The following is a 20,803-nucleotide window of genomic DNA, read 5'->3' on the forward strand; positions in this document are numbered from 1 at the left end:
AAGGCAAATGTGACCCCATCTGTCCAACATTTAAAGCCTGGATGAAATTTTGTTGTGAAGCAAGCCAGAGAGAACAGTAGCAAATCTACAACAGAATAGCTGAAAAAGAAAAGAATCAAGGTGTGCAAATTCCAGACCTCAACCTGACTGAAACGCTGTGGCAGCCCACTCAGACACCAGTGCATAAATGAATGCATGCAAACCTCAAGGAACAAAGAGTGGGCCAAAATGATGAAGTCACACAGAAAAATTACTCATTGGGTATGCTTAATATTTCCCATGATGGGAGAGTCCTGTGAAATTTTCCTTTTCACACAACTAAAAATATAAATGAACATGAATAACAAGCACCTGACAGAAATGCATTAAATAGTGTCCTGGAAAAACTGTGATTTTAGAATGGTATTTATCCAACATTAGTCGGTATAGTCACTATATAAAGTAAGCTTGACTGCATAAACTAAAGTGTCATCAACAAGTATATTCAATATTAACTAAATGAGATGTTATCACAAAATCAAATGGTTTTATGAAGTGTTACAGTGTTACTACATATGGCAACATAGTGATGCCATAGCATCTGATAAAGAAACACAAGAAACTTCAGGGGAACAATGATGCACCTGTGTGCCAGCTCTCATTGTTGAACTCTTGATTGTGTGGGAGGAGTTTGCAGGCAAACAAACAGAGATCTCGTCTATTAAATAGTAGGACAATTCAGTTCACCAGAATATTGTAGTCCACTCCATTTGAAGCTTGAGATGTAATATGGGGATTTTTTTTGTTTGAATACTTTATTTCTGTTTTGCATTATTATTTTACAACCCTTTAAATTAACACATACCTTAAGTACCTTCATAAAGGCTTTAATTGTTATCATTTTCTGTGGTTTACTGCATGTTTTCAGATTCATTACAAACATTTCACCACCAATTTTTTTCTATAAATTTAATGTACTTTTACGTACATTCTCCATTCACATCTTGGATCTGCTTTGTTTTATACTGTTTGCTTGAGTTTGAAGCTGTAACGTAATACAATAAAAAAGGGGGGAAATACTGTGACTGGTAATTATGCTCTTTTTCTCTGACACACAATGAATCTTTACAATTTATTTAGAAATAAAATTCAATACAAATGAAGTTATTTTGAAATCAAAACATTATATTCTTTTGTCTCCAGATTATAGCCGACTGATGGCAGCACAAATTGTAATCAGCATTAACCCTGAGAGACCCTCAGCACATAATACAACAGAGTAAGAACTGACTCTTACAAAACAAAAACAAAAAAAATAACAACAACAAAAAGACGACACTTCCAATATTATTCCATTTGTCTTACATAAAGTAGCACATAGCAGATATAAAAGCATTGTTTTAAGTCAGGCCATGGAGGTCTAAAAAGGTCATCTTTCTCATTGTGCATACATCATACCATCAGTTTGTCAGTGTCCAATGTAATATCACTGTAGCAAACATGTGATATGTGCTTTCACCCTACTGAACACTGTTGTGATTTTTAAAAAAAAAAATGGTGGCAGGTTGCAGCAGCTGAGGGTAAAAATCTGAAATAGGATTACAACAGTGTATCTGCAGGGGTAGTGTCTACTGTGTCATCTGTCCTATCGTCTGCGGGCTCATCATTATTAGCATTAGTGGCCTGAGTGATACTGTCATTAGCAAAAGAATCGCTGTCACTATCAATGGTAATGATAGTGGGTGAACGCTTCTCTGTGCGTTCGCTGCTCTTGTGCCTTTTGCTTTTCTTCTTGTGTTTCTTCTTTTTCTTATGGTGACGCCTGCCCCGCTCATGTGCCTTTTCCTCATTGAGGAGCTCCACACTGAGACTCCTGCTGGTCTTTCTAGACTTCTCTTTGGATTTTTTACGGTGCTTCTCTTTGCTTTTTTTCTTGTGTTTTCTTAATGCAGAGGAGTCACCATCTGCATAGGAGTTAAACGCTGTGGTACTGGAGGGGTCCTCTAAATGTCTTCTTTTGTACTTCCTCTTCCCACCAGGCTTGTCATAATGAGATTTCCTTCTGGCAGAAGGGGAGCGGCTGCTGGAATAAGTCCTGGATCGAGAGCGCCTCCTGTACCGTCTCCGCAAATCCTTGTCGCCGCTACTGGAGCGAGAGCGGAAACCTGAGCATCTGCGGCTGCTGTAATAGTATGAGTGCCTTTGTGTGTAATGGAGCCTGCTATCGTTTCTCTCTTGGCTGTAATGGCTATATGACTGGTAGGTGTAATCACTGTCCCTTTTATATCTGTCACACCTGGAGTAGTCTCTGCCATTTGAATAAGAATAACTTTTTTCAGTGGAATAAGTGCTGACACTGCTGTGGGAGATCACCGGGCTTCTGCTAGAGTGCCTCCGCTCTTTACTCCTTGACCTCCTCCTCCTATAGTGTCTGTCCTTTGATTTGTGCCTCTCCTTAGATCTCTCTTTGCTGTCAAATCTTCTACCCTGACCTTTTCTGTCTGACTTCTTATACGTCTTGCTTGATCTTTCTTTTGAACTTGAGTGGTGACGATCATCTGTGTCTACATTTTCTGATAGTCCAGCCCCACTGCGATCACTGCTATGTAAAGTTGCAGGACTGCTACTGGTGAATCGAATGTGTTGAGGCTGAAGAGGCACTTCTTGAGTATCGTCAGCAGACCACTCAGAGTCAGAGGAAAGCTGAACCACCTCAGGAGTCCGATCTGCTGTTGGTTTAACAAAACCCACAACGACACAGTCATCACTATCAGAAGATACACAGTCTTCATTATTGCGTTTGCCCTGAGTCAGGTCTGTTTGGTTATGAGGACTCATTTGCTGTGGTGAAGTTCCAAACTCTTGTGTCTCTTCTTCCAAACTACTGTCAGAGTCTGAGTCCAAGACTGACAGACGCTCTGTCCTGCCCTGCTCTGCTGTCGTAGAATACGACGGCCCAGGTGTCTCATCATCCCACAACGAGAGGCTCAAAGCAGATGTGGTGTCATCTGGGTTGTTCAACCCAGTAGAGTTGTCTTCATCCTCTGAGATAGCGATTATTGATGAGTTGGAGCTGCTGTCTTCATTTGAGGAAGGCGCCGGACAGTCGTAGACAGCGTGCTGATCATATGCCTCCATGTTGAAGGGGGACTTTGCGAAGCTGATGAACTCGTGCATAAAATGCTCTGCGTGACTGTGGAGGTAGTGCCTGAGCTCTTCCTGAATAGCTCCGTCTTCCATGTTATATCGTGTAATGTGTGACATGATGATGTGTTGAACCATGTTGCCCAAAGAGCCATGGGTTCCATATAGCACATTCAGCTCTCTTTTCAACCAGGGGATCAGTCTGTGAAGGCAGGCTGGATTTCTTCTGTAAAACTCCGCTGAGGTGTCTCGGGAGCGGCCACCATCCTGAACATTTCGAACCCTCACCCCCCGTCGGTACAGCTCCCGTCTAAAGTTGATCATTTCTTGCTCTCTGACACTGGCCACCGCCCTGCCTTCCCTTGCAGCTCTCCTCTGGGTTGCCAGCCTCATCATCATGCGCCGCATGTAACGGTCTGGCCGCTGTTGGGAGGAATTTGTTGGGCCTTCAGATATTATACCAATGTCAGGAGCCAGAGACATCCTTCCTCTCAACTGTTGATGGGCTGCGGTGAGAGTTGTGCGGTATCTAAACCGCACTCCCTGAAAATAACCAAAAGAGCCATTGTCCACTGGCTGCAGGTCATACGTCTTGAAGTCTTGCTCTGATTTTATACTGTGATAAATTGAATTAAACTGCTGTTTACACAGCGGACACTCTGCTTTGTTCTTGGACCACTCGAGAATGCAGCGGAAGCAGAACCTGTGCAAGCAGCGGTCAAGGCGGGAAATGTTGCTGAATGTGTCCAAGCAGATGGGGCACTTGGAGTCGGGTGACACCTCTGCAGATTTTGTTTCGGAGGACCTTTTTCTGCCATTTTTTTGGCTCAGTTGCAGGGCGAGCTTGACTGCTGACATGATCTGCCATGATAACAAAAACACGTTGAAAAATGAAAAATAGTTAAATACATTTACCCAAAAAAGGCATTCATGGAGCTCTAAACTTTACTAGTTTGACTTTATAATAAACACTGTTAGAGGACAAGAATGTAACTTTTATGCACTTGATTCCACTGTGACTTATACAGATGTTATTGAGTGGCTCACTTTACATTATACATTGATAACATTTTCTGACATTGCCATAGTAACTTATACTGCAGACCTAACCAGTTCCAGAGCAAGATCAGAGATCACCTCCTACTGACCAATCAATTCTCCAGAAAATAGTGTCACTATTTCTGGAGGACTATTCCAATTCAAACTCTGGTGCATGAAAAGTCGCGGGGTCTGCAATGTTAAAAGCATGTAAAGTCTTTGTCTTTCCCTGATGACCATCAGTAATAAATAATATAAATATAAATATCTTGCTATGGCGAGATACTCCTGTGGGGTCGTGAGGGGAAGAGTACACAATAAGGTTACTGTTTGTCTATTAATGAATTTGACTTAAGGTAAGAACACCACCCACACAACTTTTTCTGCTTTATGTTCTGTAATATTTATTTTGTTGCCTATCATACAACATATACACACATGACGATGGCACATCTGTGACAGGCTCATGTCTGAGCACTGATATACTGGTAGGGCTACATGTTATTATATTATACTAAAACATTGGTTAAAAAAACACTACAAACAACAGGAATGGGTGCTTGCTTGAGGATAACATGGCGAGCGATATTGTTAACAGTAATATTATTACAGTTAGCCATTCGGAACAACTATTTATGAGCTACATGAGTGATAAAAGACATATTATACAGCCCTTAAATTGTCTTTCTTGGCCATCGATAATCTCGACAGACATGTCACAGAATAAAAGCTATACACTGGAATGACCCTAATAACCGTTTTCCACTTTGTTTCTGTTTATCATTTTGTTAGCTTAGCAACTACAACACTTGTGTTTCCTTTTGGAGAAGTTGAATAATATCTAGAAACTATAACTTAAAAATCGTCTTTAAGAGCTGTTACATATATACTAACAAGCCCCTGGGATATATGAAATGTTACATAAACACCAACGTGACTTAGCAAAACAATAAACAGTAGTTTGAGCACACATTGACCAGGTTAGCTCAAGTTAGCAGGCTAGCTACGGACGTTACAAAGCTTGGAACTCTGTGGCTACTCGGGACGTTCGAGAAAAGTTAAGTAATAATTACCTCTGAATCCTTCAGACAGCCACGAATGCGGTGACACCTGATTACTTCTTCCCTTATTGTGGAAACACATTAATTTCTATATGGCCATCAGTCCTGGAGTAGCTGTTGACAGAACTATGAACCCCTCTTTCTTCCATAACAGACCGTGAATTCAATGAGCAACTTCCGCTAACTTCCTTCACAATAAAAGTTCAATTTTCAGGTTTCGCGGGGGGGGGGGGGGGGGGGGATGGGGAAATTAGCGCCCTTCACAATAATATCAAGCGCTATCGTCATATTTACAATTATATTCTTAGTGCCCTTTGTCTGTCAGCAAAGCTATGCCAAAACATTTTGGAGAAGGATGACTTTCTTTAAAACTCATGGCATAAGTGCAGTAGATGCACTTATGGAGTAGATGCACGTATGGCGTGAATTTAGAAATCCTAGGTATCTTATTCTTCTTGAGTTATTGCATTCACACGATTTTCAGAAAACTTCACATGTGATCTTTAAGTTGAGGTTGAGGTTTTTAGTAAATACGTTTTTGGTATAAATTTGAAAATCCCAGGTGACATCTTTTCCACATTATCATGGTCACAAGGATTTTTAAAGGCATCTTTCAAGTGTTCATCTGCACATGGCCATCTTTGCAAAAATCAACTCTGATCGACTGACTGCACAACCTCCTTTCAAATAAATTCTTTACAACTGGCACTGTAAATGGGATTGTTGTTAAGTGTTAAGATCAAGTGACTTTTAAGCCCACAGCATGTGATTTAAGTAGTTTTCATACCCAAGCCATTTAGTCACTGCTCTTGCCCTTGTGGGTATGTAATCAACCCCGTAGAGACCACTACCATCAGGATACAAACTGTAATGATTTGTGAAGATCTAATGTAGTTAGAGTTACTATGAACAGATTTTGTCCTCCATAAAATATATTACTTTTTACATTTTTGGTGCTTCTGTCTGTTGTTGAATGCTGAAGGAGTATACCAGGTTGTACTGCTTGAACACATCACACAGATTAGTCCACAGGCTCCCCTTTCCCAGCCAACAGCATCCCTAAAGCTTACCAATTTTTTTTTATGAACTTACACATCACCTGACAGAAGAGAACAAATCTCTAACTAAAACATTAAAAAAAAAAAACAATTCTACCAAAACCGTCCAAAGACATTCAACTTGTGGGGATAGGTTGATTGGATAATCCAAATTGCCACTAGGTGTGAATGTGCGAGTGAATGTGAGTGCGAATGGTTGTCTGTCCCTGTGCGTTGGCCCTGCGACAGACTGGCGACCTTTCCAGGGTGTACCCCGCCTCTCGCCCTATAACAGCTGGGATAGGCTCCAGCACCCCCCGCAACCCTGAAAATAATAAGCGGAAGCGAATGGATGGATGGAATTCTACTAAAACACTATCACTAATTTATTCTGTTAAGTCAAGCTCACACTCATAACTTTTGAGTATTTTAATCACATATACAGAATTTTTTACAAGAGAAACTCAAGGAAAAAGCTGAACTATTTCCTCTTCAATGATGGCCATGGGTCTCTGGGAGATCTGGAACAACTTCGCCCGTCTCCAGGATCGTGTCACCCTAAGCACAAAAACAAAAAAAGTATTAGTTATGGTAAAACAAGGTAACATTCAGTTACATTTATACAAATATATGAAGAATAAAGGGGGTATTATGTGAGAAACAAAAAATGTTAACTGTTGGAAGTAATAAATAATAAATGGGTCACACTTACTGGGAACAGCTTGGGTTTCAACTCCACAATGCCATACGGCCTTTGCTGTAGGGAACAATGACACGGAATTTTAATATGCTACCCATTCTGATCGAATCAGTCAGATGATCTCCATCTACAAACGAAATCCAAGGTGCAGGGTTCTCTAGTTTGGCCAAGAATAAGTTAATACTGCATGTCTGTAACTTAAAACTCTTTCTTCTTTTTGTGCAACTTACCTTGGTTGCATACTACCAAACAAATTAAATACAATTAAAAAAAAATAAAATAGCTATCTTCCTCTTGAACTTCGTATTATGGCTCTATCATCCATCTCCTGTCAGTATTTAAAGGCTTAGATATAAATAAAAATGATCAAATGTGGAAAACTTACAGCAACATGGTATTTCACGTAGTAGTGAACAATCCAAGCGGGTATCAGCAGCCGTGTTAATGTGAAAACTCCACCTCTGTACGCTTTGTAGGTCTGCAAGGACACAAACAAATATCAGTAAAGAGAAGAACATACGGAATCATAATGTTTACAGGGACTGAGTTTGTTCTCTTGCTAAAGACGCTGAATATGTGATATACGGTTTAGATAAAGGGCCTAAAGATTTTAAGTGTTCTACAGATTATGAAGACCGCAGCTCCACCCCCAACATCCTATCTCCAGTATATCCACTAAGCCATACTCTGCACACGCCCAAACCATCTGAACCTCTCCAAACTGATTAACCTGAGTTGTTTCTATAATTTAATCTGATCTTATCTTGCCCATTCACCTTCACCATCTTTACTTCTAGCATGTTCACCATTACACCTGCTTTCCTCTCATTCACACACACATTTATTCTGTCTTGCTTGACTTTCATTTCTTTTCTTTCCTGTGTAAAGTTCTCTGCAGTGACTACCCTTGTATCAACATTTTTCTAAAAGCTAGGGATGCACAGATTTATTCTTCTTTATTCTGCTACGTCTTATTGCCTTCGTCAGGGTCATAACAATGCATAATACACAACATTTTTAATACCATAGGTATGGATTTGTCACTTTTAAAACGTTGTTTGTAAACTTATTGGTGAGTCAATCAAACCTTAATTTTTTCCCCAGCATTAAACTATAGTGCATATTTTAAACTAAACTAGGTATTGTTGAAGCAACAGATTTTACTGACACCATGCTTAAAAATTACAATTTGAGCATTTATTTTTTATGTTTGTTTGTTTGTTGTTGCTATTCTGTGGCAAGGAAACAAAGAATCCACTCCAAAAATACATTTTAGAGTATTTTCTGCTTAGTTGAGGCAGCTTAGTTCTTGTATCTAACTAAAGATAATCCAAGGAAAACCTTAGATTGTGTCACTGACATTGAACAACATCACAATATAAGCTGTAGTAGATGCGGTCTGTGTGTGTGTGTGTGTGGCATGAAACCTGCAAAGTAAACGCGGTCAACCACGTTAGCAGTAAACAGCTACCCTGGCCCTTGTCCTTAATGAAACGCTACTAGTAGCAGATAAACCGCTCGGTTTGATTCCAGCTGTAAATGTCATTATTAGCGGTCGTCGGATCAGCTGCGTACGAGAACTCACGTAAACCCTCCACAGGCTCTTGGGCTCCAGAAAACCAGCCCAGAATTTGGCGACAGGGCCAGGCGGTTTAGCTTGTACCACGGGCTCCCTCGGACTGAGCTCCTGGTCCTTCAGCCACTGCCTCCGGAGCTTCGTTATCTGCTCGAAACGGAGCTTTTGGTCTGGTGTGTACCCAGACATCTCTTATTTACTAATATTCAACCTCGAAAGACCTACAATGACACCATGGAGGACACTTCCCTCTGCAGGAAAGTGCACCGGCGAAGAAGAAGAGCCGGAAATGGGACACATATCGTTCTGTAGTGTATTATAGCGCGCCACCTGCTGCATGAACTGGTTACTGGAGGACCAATGACAGCAGTGAAACAAAATGTTGCACTCAGCTCTAAGTGGAACAAAAGCGGGCTCACACAATAGCAATATATACCGAAATCAGGAATAGATGATAAATTCACAGTATAAATAAAAACATTTTTTAAATGTGTGTAGTGGATACTACAAAGACACAGGTGTTTTCTCATGTTTGTTACCTTTGGGTTGGGCCAGCAGAGTCACAGCCTCCAGGAAGAAGTCTCTCAGTCTGGTGGTTCTGCTCTGCAGCCACTTTCCCAAAGGGAGGGAGACAAACGGTGTGTGTGCTGGGTGCACACACACCGTTTGCTTCAGGTGGCTCTTTTCAGCATCTGCTTATGTACATGTCTGTAGTTGTTGGGAGGCTGCTGCCAGGAGCCCTTTGAGGATCTTTCTTATCTCCATGATCATCTCCTTTGTTTTCCTGACACTGATGCAGAGACTGTAATCCCTGCACCAGCTCTTCTGTCACATTAAATTCCTCCCTGCAAATATCTGTGAATAGTTTGATCCAGAAATTGGTTTTGTGGGTGACAAAAGCCTCAAAGTGACCAGAATAGAATGAAAACCTGAACTAATGAGATTTTCATCAATAATTTAAATGTCTGGTACTGTCATGTCTGTGGTTCATCCTGCCCACTAGATGGCAAAATAAAACACAAGACTGACATGGAGCCTCAGCGGCCTTTTAAAGGGACAGTGTCTCGCCTTGATTAGGCTACTCCACAGTTCATGTGAGCATTAAAAAAAAACAATGATTTCTAAAAGTCTGGTTTGCAAACTGGGATGTAAGTTTGAGCAGAGAGAGCTCAACAACACCACAGCCATGTGAAAAAGAAAGTTGTCACAGGACTCTCTGCAGCCCTGTAAATTAAAAAAAAAAAACCCTAAGTGCACTCTTACTGCTTCCATAGGAATTAAGAGAGTAAAGTAGCAGCCAGGTGCTCCTGATGCAATGCATTCACTGATCATCAGCAAGTGTAACATCTCCATGAAAGCAGAAGCTTTGGCAGTTTGTTGGTCTGGGACAAATTCAAGGAGTGTGAAATGATATAATGTGCAACCATACATATCCTACTGCAGGGTGGTCTCATAGTGACGTTTAGTGAACAACTGTAAAAACTGTTCACTGGCTTCATCTTCTCACTGTTTTTCTAGAATTAAATAAGTGTCTTTACTACATTGTAATGGATGCAGCTAATGTTTATTTTAGCTGACTGTTTAAATTAGAACACCAGCAGGCAAGAATAGGCACGATGGGAATATAAATACAAGTATTTCATTAGTACTTTTCTGAAAACTGTAGGTTCCTCGTTAAATATATATATATATATTAAAGGTTCAAAATTCGGGACTATAGCAATCAGGTCTTTGTATCACACAACAGTCTCCAATGCGTGAAAAGAGAAATGTTTGTGAGAGCTTTTACTTTAAAACGACAACCGGAAGTGGCTTTACAGTAAAACGGTCCGACCTACGACTCGGAGCTGGCTGACCGGGTTCATATGACATTATGAATATAACTAGCTAACATCAGTTAGTTTGTTGGCTTTAGGCTCAACAAACAACTAATATTTATTAGCCTAGCATTAAAGTAGCAGCAACTACAGGTAAGCTTGCTTATACTATTTCCGGAATGTTTCACATTTCAGTTAGTGGCCATTTAACGGAACGGGAGGCTACCGAAACTTGAAGTGCGGTATTATTGCTGTAAACCTCCTGTCAAACTCTGAACTCAGTTAACATTAAGCTGTGAAATAACCGGCCTTTTTCTTAAGCTCAGTATAACATTTAGAGGTAAATCACTTGAATTATGTGGCTAATTAAGTGGTTTCTGGAAGCTAACTAGGTAGCTCTTAGCTGTCCAGCAAACCAACGGTAACGATAACCAGCCAACCATATGTCAAGGTGACGTGCGTATATTACGTAAGGACCTACGTCATGTTGAGCTATGAAAATGTGAAAAGTCAATAAAAGATAACAAATGGTGGTTTCAAAAATGTTTTATTGGTGCTGTAATTGGAAAAAAATATATATATTTGGGGGACCCATTGAAGTCTATACAACAAAATCGAAAAACTTAAAGTCACCGGCCACTTTATTAGATACACCTGTTCACATTGTTTTAGCTAATCGACTAATCACATCGCAGCAGCTCGGTGCATTTAGGCCGGCAGGTATGCTCCAGATGACCTGCTGGAGTTTAAGGTGATTTCAATGTGGCGTTGTTCTTGGTACCAGGCGGACTGCTCTAAGCATCCAGAAACTGCTGATCTACTGGGATTTTCCTGCACAGCCATCTCTAGGGTTTATAGAGAATAAGCCCAAAAAAGAGAGAGAGAAAATATCCGATGAGCTGGTTGCAGGTCTGAATGATTGTCAGACAACCTTCAACTGATGGAAAGGCAATAGCAGCTCAAATGAACACTGGTTACAATCATGATATGCGAAAGAGCCAACACTACATCAAGCTCTGAAGCAGCAGAATAGCTGTTACTCCTATCAGCTGAGAACAGGAAACTGAGGCCACAATACACACATGCTTCCTGAAATTGGACAATAGAAGCTTGTAAAAATGCTGCCTGGTCTGATTAGTCTCTATTTCTGAGACATTAAGATGACAGGATCAGATTTTTTGTGTAAATGACATGAAAGCGTGGATCCATCCTGCTTTTTATTAATGGTGCAGACTGTTGAAGTTGTAATGGTGTTTGAGATACTTTCTTGGCACACTTTGGGCCCCTTATTACCAACTGACCATCGTTTACATGCCACAGCCTATCTGACTATTGGTGCTGACCATGTCCATCCCACCCAGCAGTAAAATACTCTTTATTCAGCGTTTTTATTTGCGTAACCCTTTTCCTCACTGTTCCCTTCACTTTTGCAGGATCACCACAGACTGTGGATGGAGTCAGCACCAAACTTTTCACTGATTTGTATAATCACAGCGAGGGACCTCAGGGTTTGGGATTCACACCGTCCTGCACATCATCAAAAAAAAAATGGTCAAGTATTTCTGTAGCAGCACCGACATCAGGAGTACATGGGACCATGTTGTCTCTGCTTTCTGGCAGAGGTACCCAAACCCATTCAGGTACTCCAGAATTCTCATAATCAGTATTTTATCAAAGGTGCTCATTAGAAAACACAAGGAAAGATACCTCTAGTAGTTGTTAGGGTCGCTAGCAGCATGCCTTCAGATGTCAGTCCTCCTTCAGCCGTCACGTGGAGAGCCATAAAAATTGCTACTAAAAATTAAGGTGCCAAAAAAAACGAGTCCTTTTTGACTTTGGGATTACCATTGCTGGCTTTTACTTTTGGTGAATGCTGTGTGATATCTTTTAAATGCTTTCTGTTTCCCCTGATCTCCTCACTAGTTGGAAAGTAGGAATTACATTAACTTTGCTGAACTGTGGTTTGGAAAATTTAAATAATTATGTAGTGCAATGTTTTAGTGTATTGTTTAATCATTCTTCAAAACTAGGCAGTCGTGCAGGTGATGCCTGTATATTGTTTCACTTTTGGAGGCTTAGAAGCAAAACTACACTTGTCAGTCTTGAGTGAGATTGAGAACTGAGACAGTGTATCAGAGAAGCAAAACTAAGTTTTGCTGATCGAGGTGGGCAGGTGGTTTATGTGCTTCTTGTTTTTTTACTTGCATGTATTTTTCTTCTTTCTTTTGGTGTATATTATGATGGTGCACTCTTTGAACGTACACTAGAAACAGATGAGAAGCCTCACAGTAACCCTGTAGGTGATGTGGCTGTGTGTTTTTGTGTCGCCCAGCACCCATGTTCTCACGGAGGACGTCGTGTACCGGGAGGTAACAGCAGACCACCGGCTCCTCTCCAGGCGGCTTCTAATGAAGACCAATCGATTGCCTCGCTGGGCGGAGCGGCTCTTCCCTTCCGGCATGTCTCGCTCTGTGTACATCATCGAGGACTCCATCGTGGACCCAGTGAACAAGAGCCTGACCACCTACACCTGGAACCTCAACCACACAACTCTCATGGTGAGGCTTTGTGTTGTTGTTTTTTTCCTGCCGTCTACTCGTTGAGCTGTTTCAGAGAGATTCTAATCAACACGCAGCCAGTTTCCTGTGTTATGCCTTTTTCCTGATGGGTTTTAATCATCATTGCCTTTGTGACCTTGTGTGGTGGAGAGAAATTAAATTTTTCACTTGACTCTGCTTGTTTTTCTGCTGAAGTTGCTGTGAAAGTAGATATGTGTTGTTTGTGTTTTGTTTTTTTATATGTGAAACTGTGTAGGACTTCTGTCAAAGCTGTCATCTTGCTGCCATGATATAAGGAAAGTAATGTGGTCTGACATCACATCACTGTTGTGGTTACAGGTGTTGTAGAGTACTGTGGGTTGCCAGAGTCTGGCACACACAATAACAGGAATAAAGAAATCAGTTCACACAAGGACAGAGGTCCTTATTTCGCACACGCATTTATATGCACAACTAAATGTTATATTTTTATGATCTTTTCTTAAAACTTTAATGAAAACTGCACTACAGTACTGCACAACAGCACGATACTTGATGATGCTTGTGTTTTTAATTTGCTGCAGTCTGAAACATGATGGCTTCATGGGAAAATATGGAAAACATTTTGAGACATGGTAGTTCTGTGCAGGTGTTGAGACAAAAACAGTTCTTCAAATCCTTCAAAGGCTTTTGCAGAAAGAAACATCGTCTTTAGTGAAGTTACGTCCCCAGAAATCTTGTTGCCAAGACCACGAGTTACTTAAACTCCTGAAATGATGACTTCCATAGTAAATCTGTTGAGTTGCATCTTAGTTTATTATAACCTGCTGTCACTTTTCTTTCCCAATCAAGTCTGTTGAGGAGCGTTGTGTTTTCCAAGGCTCAGTGGAGCATCCAGCAACCACACAGCTGAAACGTGAGGCGTGGATCTCGTCGAGCATTTATGGCTTCTCCAAACCCATTCAGGTACAGACCCCAGCCAAAACCACTGTATATAAATGTGCCTGAGACCTGCATTCACTCTCATTGCCAGCAGGGGGCAACTCATGTAGCTGCAAGCAGACCTCTATGAGGAAACAATCAGACTTCTTATTTGATTTAGGAGCTCAAAGTAAGCACTTTCCTCCTACATTTTTGGACTTGGTTGCTAAATTCAAATCATGATGTTCCTTTTAAAAAAAAGTTATGATCCCGTGTTTAGTAAAATAAACAGTATAAAGATTTATTGTGCCGTTTTCTTAGTTTCTTAGTAAGATCAACTGTTTGCTCAAACCATCTATAAATGTCTAACGTGCTAAATCTGCAAATTCAAAAAAACAATCCACAAACCACAGAGCGATGTCATGGTTGCTTCTCCCAACTTTTATATACAGTCTGTATTCTGGCTTTCCTATGTGTGATATACACAAGCCAGTAAATTAATTCTTTTCTTTCAGTAAGAGCGCATCTGCCCTTTAGGTAAGTTAGATGTCGGTCAGCACAGGAATGATATGAGTACTCTTAGAAGCATTTATTCATCTGCTTTCATCTACTCTATGGCGGTTCAGATAGAATAGATGCAATTATTTTCACTCTAGAGGCCGATGTCCTGAATTTTCAGGTCTTTACTTTAGCGCTCATGCTAAGATAAAGTAGTGGGAGAAGTGAAATAACAGCAAAAAAACAAAACAAAAAATAAGTCTACTAAATTGGAATCATTAAATATGGAAGATGCCAGGCTTGTTTGGATATCCCCAGAGACTTGCAGTGACAAGACGGTGTTGTTTCCCAGACAATCTCCCCTGTGTAAAGCCATTTCCTGTTCTGTCTTCTCACAGGAGTTTGGTTTGGCTCGCTTCAAGAGCAACCAGGTGAAGGCCATGAAGGGGCTGGAATACGCGCTGTCCAACCTGCAGGGTATGTACACTTCATGTGTGTTCCAGCTGAAACAGGGCAGAGAGCAGGAGGAAAAGCAGAGGAAAACAAAACAGCTTATTTTTAACTGTTGCCATTTCTGGAAGGGGGGGAAACTTAAACAGGAAATGGAGCTTTCTTTTTGCCCCAGAAACACAGGACTGCTGTCATAACAACCTGAAGGGGCTCACCCCTGCCACTCTGGACTCAACACTAAACTTCCCAGCATCCTGAAAATAGATAATTGACAAATAGCCTGAAGAACTCTTACTCCTCCACGTGCCATGTGATAAAAGGCGGGGGGATGTGAAACCATGACAGCTACAGTCACAAATGGCTACAATTTCCTAATTTAGGTTTGGACAGAAATAATTTAGGTAGTCAGTGTTGCATAAAGAGAGTTTAACAGAGTAAATCATAATGAGGGATGTATGAAGAGATGTATTAAAGAAACAACAACACTTAGAGATGAACCATCTGCAGATGAGTCACTTTTTCTAGTGTTGATTTATCCGTTTCTCATATTGGGTAGGATTTAGTTTAAAATGATAGGACACCAGCTAAACCTGAAAATATTCACATTTGAGTGATTTTTTTTTTTAAAGTACTGTAAGTCTGCGCACTACGAATAACCTCAAATAATTTGTACATTAAGTGTGGAAAGTCAAATTTAACCTCAAAGAATAAGATAATATTTACATTGTTCCAAACTGTGTGTTGTGCTGATGCAGCGTACGTGTGTCTGATTGTTGTGATTCCGTCCTGTTGCCACTTTTGTTGATGTCACTACAGGAATCGGCATCAGGCTGAGCGTCATGGTAAGTGTGCTAGGACTGAGGCATCCATCTGCCATCCCAGGCGTTGCCTAGGGGTTGTCACATGTTGCTGCACAGAGTAGACAGCGTAGCTGAGGCAGTAACTTTCTACCCTGTCTGAGCAACAGTGATCTAAATAGTAGTTTAGAGTATAGAAGTAGATGTGTTGTTTAGTTGATTCTGATGTGATTCTTATTTTAAAACGAATTAAATACGGTTGTGATGTTTTGAGTCATCATCATCCACTGAAGGAATTTCATCAAATTTGGCACAAACCTTCATGTAGAGAAGATCACACTCACTGGACTCTTTGTTAGGCAGGCCTGTTCAGATGCTTGTTAATGCAAATATCTAATCAGCCAATCACGTGGAAGCAGCTGGGTGCCATTTAGGTATTTAGACCCAGTCAAGATAACCTGCTTAAATTCAAGCTGTGCATCATTATGAGGAGGAATTTAAGTGACTTTACATGTGCCGTGGTTGAGGGTGCCAGATGGGCCGGTCTGAGTATTTCAGTATCTGCAGAGATTTTCGCAACCATTTCTACGTTTACAGAGAATGAAAAGGAGCTTACACTTCTTCTACATGTTTGGAAGAGAAGTTTAAGCTTGGGGCAGAGGGAAGGTTTTTCAGCCTTATCTTAAGCAAGAGTCAATGTGAGCAGAGCATTTATGAGAGCGTTTTTAAGCACTATTGCTCAGTCTTTGTTTGTACACGCACAGCTTCAAAATAACGGCCCAGAGGCCTTACCGAAATGGCTACAGAGTGGCAAGACTCACTTTTAGAAGGATTTCGGCATATGTTGTATTCTGGTGGTAAACACAATGATGAATTTGATTTTCTTAGTCAAAAAGGTTTGACCTTACCTCGTTCATTTGTTAGGGAAATTGTCAGTGTAAAGGAGAAATCTATGGTTATGTGTTAGTTTGCTATTTAAGAGCACATACAGAGAGATGGACTGATGAGGGTGTGTTCAGAGGTCGTCAGGTCCTGAGATGTCTAAATGTAAACAGCCGTATTTGTTTCATAACATAATGAATGAAAATCACCTGAAATGCCACAGCACAGAAACAGACCGGAAGGTTATTTCCCGCCCGTGTTTGTATTCTGCAAGGACTCTTTAACGTTCAGGCAGTGTGGGTAAACCCAGACGACGGGAATGCTGAAATATTTCTGACATTTTGATCACACACAGGGGTGGATATTTTTGTTTGTTTGTTTTTTCTTAACATGGTTTCAGCAATGCTGGCAGCTAGATAAATAAGTTAAAAATGTATTAATTAATTTTAAAAAATGAACTAATGAAATGAAAATAAATAACTTTAAAAAATACAAAATAATACTTTTTTTTTTTTTCCAGCCTGTCCCATTTGGATTTTTAGCCATCAGAATTGTTGTCTGAAGGATTTTCTTTACCTATTGGATCATTATGGCCTTGCCATATTGGTCCATTTGATTGACTTTTATTATAATTATGCATTTATTTGATTTGATTTTGGTTGTTACAGACGGGACAGACATGAGTGGGGGATAGGACAGGGAGAAAGAATGAAAGAAAGAGAGGGAGAGAAAGAAAAATAGAGGGGAGAAGAGATGGTGAGAAAGGGGGGAAGAAGAAAAAGAAAAACAAACAAAACACCTGGATCACCTGTATGGAGATAAGAAAAAACAGAAGAGAAAACAAACAAAAAAGAGCAACATAATAAATACAACGCCATCACAATAAACTAGATAACAGTAGATACTAAATATTGTGCAGTACACAAGATCGACAGCGCACAATGTGCTTTGAGGTAGCGGCCAAGAAAGGTGTAGTTTGTGTCTGTGAACACCCGTGTGTACACCTGTGTGTACACCTGCGTGGATCAGCACGCTTGTATTCAAAAGGTTTCTCCATGTAATGATCTGCTAGGGAGTGTGGGGAGCCATCGCCCCGTCCCCCAGGGCATGAAGCAGGTATGGAGGAGATCCAGGCCCCAGAATACGAGGACCCAAGGAAGACCACCAGGGGGGCAACTGTGCCACCCTCCTGGGAAGAGCTGAGGAGAGCCCCAAAATAATACTTTTGCTCACATGTGTCTCATTTTACAGTATTTGGGAGAGCCAGGGGGGGGGCAAAAATTCACCTGCACAGCCTGTTCTTGATGTCATCTCTACTCCGCCATCTTGCCTGCCAATGGTGCTTTGGTAGTTTTAGCGTTCAGATGAAATCACTTGGGTTCCAGGAATTTTCCACAACATCTGTGAACAGAACCAACCCGTTCCTCCGTGTTTCCGGTCTCTCAGCTTCGATCTGTTTCCACCTTTAGCAAAACTTTCTGTTTGCTCACACTCGATCATCAGAAAAGTGATTTTTATATTTTTTCTTCTATAGATGCTCAGTGGGATTGAGGGCAGAGGATAAGATACAATCTTGGAATACAAAACACGTTTTCTTAGACAGTTGGCATGCGAGTACCACACGTCTCCAGAAGTTCATATCTTTGCTGATATGAATTTCACTATAGTTTGCTGATTGGATTTTTTTTTCTTTTTAATATTGCTTACTACATTTAAATCCAATAAGCAATTTTTGCTTTGTTTAAAAAAATGCTGCTTTGAAAAAACGTGAGAGACTTTTGTTTTTGACCGTAAGGAGTCCCTCCCCACTGTTATTGTCAGCATTCAGACACACAAAGAGCCCTTTCCCTTTGACAGCGCTAACGCACACTCGCAGGAAATGTATCTCCTTATCATCTCGTGTTTTTGGGGGGGAGGGGGATCACTGTGTCTTGTTGTGACTCAGGTTGTTGTTCTCACACGAGGTTGTGGGGTTCATAGTCAGGGCAGACACAAATAGACTGTGCAGCCCCTGGCGCTAAATCCAGTATGAGGCTGTTCCTAACAGCATACAGATGAGAGTGCACACTGCAGCAGTGAAGCCTTTTTAGAAAGGTCCTTGTTGATATGTATTTATTTTTTGTATGTGTCACCTTACCTTTCTTTACCTTTAATGACTGTTAGAGGAAAGTCACAATTGTGATCATTAGGTGTGACTTGGTAACAGCGCTGAACTGAGTGAGCACTGTCTGGTAAAAGTTAACAAGTGCACGGAGAGGAGCTCACTTTATCTTCACTGTAGTAAAAGTATTCTCTTTGATTTTTGAAAGCGTGTGTTTCTGTGCGCTTGTTTCCTGTGGGTGGCTCCAAAAACAACAACAAGAGCAAAAAAAAGGCAGCACACTTCTCAAGCTACTAAATCATGAAAGTTGGCCACAGAAGTGTCAGTGAGCATCCTGATCTCAGCAAGGATCTCGCAGTGTTGCTGATGCCCGTCGTCCTCATTCTCTCCCGCCTCACCCTCGCTCTCTTCCCACAGGAGAGGCGCCCCAGCGGCTGCTCAGGGACACAGTGAAGGACGCATCAGAGAAGGCCAAAGAAGCAGCCAAGACGCTGGCTTCAGCTGCTGCCGTCCCACAGAAACCCCGGCAGTTTGTCTGAAAGCACTGTGTGTGTGTGTGTGTGTGTGTGTGTGTGTGTGTGTGTGTGTGTGTGTGTGTGTGTGTGTGTGTGTGTGTGTGTGTGTGTGTGTGTGTGTGTGTGTGTGTGTGTGTGTGTGTGTGTGGGGACTCGGCATGATTGCCTTTGATCATCTCGATCATCTTGAAGTTTTGCTGTATGCTCGCTGTTTACGATTTCTCTTAATAAGAAACAGTCTGACTCCTCTGTCGGGTTACCTCTGCTGACTAACTGCTACTACTTCTACTTCTTCTTCTCTTTGCTTTCAGAAAATCTCAGGTGTTCGGCCTTCCCGTGAACCCTGCTGCCTTTCAAACCAGCGGCACCTCTCTCTGCTTTAACTGGTGAACGCTGCGTCTAAGCCGCTTATTTAAAGACATTTTTCAAATCTGCTGTCAAAGACGATAATAACGATGTTTATAATCAGCACGTATGCTTTCTTCTCATTGGCTCTTTCAAGTTTATTATATTTATTAACATATCATTTATTATTGAGCTCCAGCTAAAAGCTCAAATTAGACCAAATCACGATCACGTGACTTTGTAATTTTAATTTAACTTCATCGGTTAGAGTTATCAGAGCTGTAGTTGAATGCTTAACTGTACTTAAATGCTTTACGGTTCATTTTTTCAGGTTTGAGACTGCAATAAACTGCAGAGAATATCTGTTACAGGTGTCAGCACACAGCGTCTGCTGTAATATCGTTCTTATGTTTGGAAAGCATATATGTTTCTGCCAGCAGGTCTGTACTGATGCATGGATAATCACAAGAAAAAAGCTAATTTAAAGCTTTAGTAAATCTTCTTTACTGTTGAAGTTTATTTTATTGTAAACCAGGGGTGTCAAACTCTTTGTGTTGTGGCAGCATAGAGAGTGATTTTATCTTAAGTTGGTCGGACCAGTGAAACTACAGTACTGCCTAATAAAGTCTTAAAAACACACTGCCAATTGTTTCCCCTTTAGATTCAGTGTAAAGAAGTTTAACTACGCGCTTAAACGATGATGTGTTATGAACATGAAGTGCAATTTTAAATATATTTGTTGTTCTGCATTATGAAAAACAACGACGGCTGTTTGGCTTTCACGTTAAGGAATAATAGCATAAATTAACAGAAAAAGGGTCTTTTTGTTCTGTAATGTAACAGAATTTTTTTTAAAATTCTGGATGAAATGAAATGAATAAATAAGGTCTTTACTGTTAATTTTATAGAATAATTTTATTATTTTTGTTTAGGTGTATTATGCTATGCTGTGCGTGATGTTTTTGTCAGTAATAATAAAATAATAAAACTGACCAAAATGCAGTCAAATGTCAAAAATGTAAGTTTTTCTTCTTTGCAATATTCTAAACCCATCTGCTGGGCCGGATTGGACACTTTTGGTGGGCCGGTTCTGGCCCCCGGGCTGTATGTTTGACACCCCTGTTGTAAACTGTTTTCAACAACTGCATCCCCTTCAGGATGCAATCGACTGGATTTGTTTTGTTTTATTTATCATTAAAAATTATTCATGTGATGTATTTTTAAGAAGTCTTTAGGATTTTGTGCTGTAAGATGTCCATAAATCTCTCTGGACTTTCAGTTTAAAAGCTAGACATGTTTTGAAGCTCGTCAGTGATAAGCTGAGATTTAATAAAAGTTTGTCGAGTTATTTGCGCCTGTTTGTTGACGCCGTCATCCAATGTCTCTTCGCTGTCACGCTGACAAA

At 40.7% G+C, this 20,803-nt stretch overlaps 3 protein-coding genes across 4 annotated transcripts; 1 reads left to right on the plus strand and 2 right to left on the minus strand.

Annotated features, from left to right (window-relative positions):
* Positions 1-832: 832 nt before the first annotated feature.
* Positions 833-5,389, minus strand: toporsa (topoisomerase I binding, arginine/serine-rich a). Its single transcript, XM_006787113.2, has 2 exons — positions 5,235-5,389; positions 833-3,984 (listed from the first exon to the last, which is right to left on the minus strand). The coding sequence occupies exon 2, from the start codon at positions 3,979-3,981 to the stop codon at positions 1,579-1,581; it is 2,403 nt and encodes an 800-aa protein (XP_006787176.2). The 5' UTR covers positions 3,982-3,984; positions 5,235-5,389; the 3' UTR covers positions 833-1,578.
* A 1,284-nt stretch (positions 5,390-6,673) lies between these two features.
* ndufb6 (NADH:ubiquinone oxidoreductase subunit B) lies at positions 6,674-8,822 on the minus strand. The gene is made up of 4 exons (XM_006787114.2): positions 8,545-8,822; positions 7,345-7,437; positions 6,972-7,016; positions 6,674-6,817 (listed from the first exon to the last, which is right to left on the minus strand). The coding sequence occupies exons 1-4, from the start codon at positions 8,722-8,724 to the stop codon at positions 6,752-6,754; spliced, it is 384 nt and encodes a 127-aa protein (XP_006787177.1). The 5' UTR covers positions 8,725-8,822; the 3' UTR covers positions 6,674-6,751.
* Positions 8,823-10,348: 1,526 nt separating this feature from the next.
* On the plus strand, positions 10,349-20,746 carry LOC102775700 (PRELI domain-containing protein 1, mitochondrial-like). 2 transcript variants are annotated; one of them, XM_035906388.2, is made up of 6 exons: positions 10,349-10,505; positions 11,786-11,992; positions 12,685-12,910; positions 13,742-13,855; positions 14,707-14,785; positions 18,956-20,746. In XM_035906388.2, the coding sequence occupies exons 2-6, from the start codon at positions 11,901-11,903 to the stop codon at positions 19,075-19,077; spliced, it is 633 nt and encodes a 210-aa protein (XP_035762281.1). In that variant the 5' UTR covers positions 10,349-10,505; positions 11,786-11,900; the 3' UTR covers positions 19,078-20,746. The 2 variants fall into 2 exon arrangements, with proteins under 2 accessions (XP_035762281.1, XP_035762280.1); XM_035906387.2 differs by having other exon boundaries at positions 14,707-19,060.
* Positions 20,747-20,803: the final 57 nt, after the last annotated feature.

The sequence above is a fragment of the Neolamprologus brichardi genome, chromosome 6 (genome assembly GCF_056152115.1).
Source record: "Neolamprologus brichardi isolate AB-2024 chromosome 6, ASM5615211v1, whole genome shotgun sequence".
Classification (NCBI taxonomy): domain Eukaryota; kingdom Metazoa; phylum Chordata; class Actinopteri; order Cichliformes; family Cichlidae; genus Neolamprologus; species Neolamprologus brichardi.

Coding starts and splice junctions, on each gene's coding strand:
- toporsa (XM_006787113.2), bottom strand. CDS start 3,981: ATGTCAGCAGTCAAGCTCGCCCTGCAACTGAGCCAAAAAAATGGCAGA.
- ndufb6 (XM_006787114.2), bottom strand. CDS start 8,724: ATGTCTGGGTACACACCAGACCAAAAGCTCCGTTTCGAGCAGATAACG. Junction 7,017..7,344: donor ACGTGAAATACCATGTTGCT/GTAAGTTTTCCA, acceptor TGTTCCCTACAG/CAAAGGCCGTATGGCATTGT. Junction 6,818..6,971: donor TGAAACCCAAGCTGTTCCCA/GTAAGTGTGACC, acceptor TTTTGTGCTTAG/GGTGACACGATCCTGGAGAC.
- LOC102775700 (XM_035906387.2), top strand. CDS start 11,901: ATGGTCAAGTATTTCTGTAGCAGCACCGACATCAGGAGTACATGGGAC. Junction 11,993..12,684: donor AGGTACCCAAACCCATTCAG/GTACTCCAGAAT, acceptor TGTGTCGCCCAG/CACCCATGTTCTCACGGAGG. Junction 13,856..14,706: donor GCTTCTCCAAACCCATTCAG/GTACAGACCCCA, acceptor GTCTTCTCACAG/GAGTTTGGTTTGGCTCGCTT.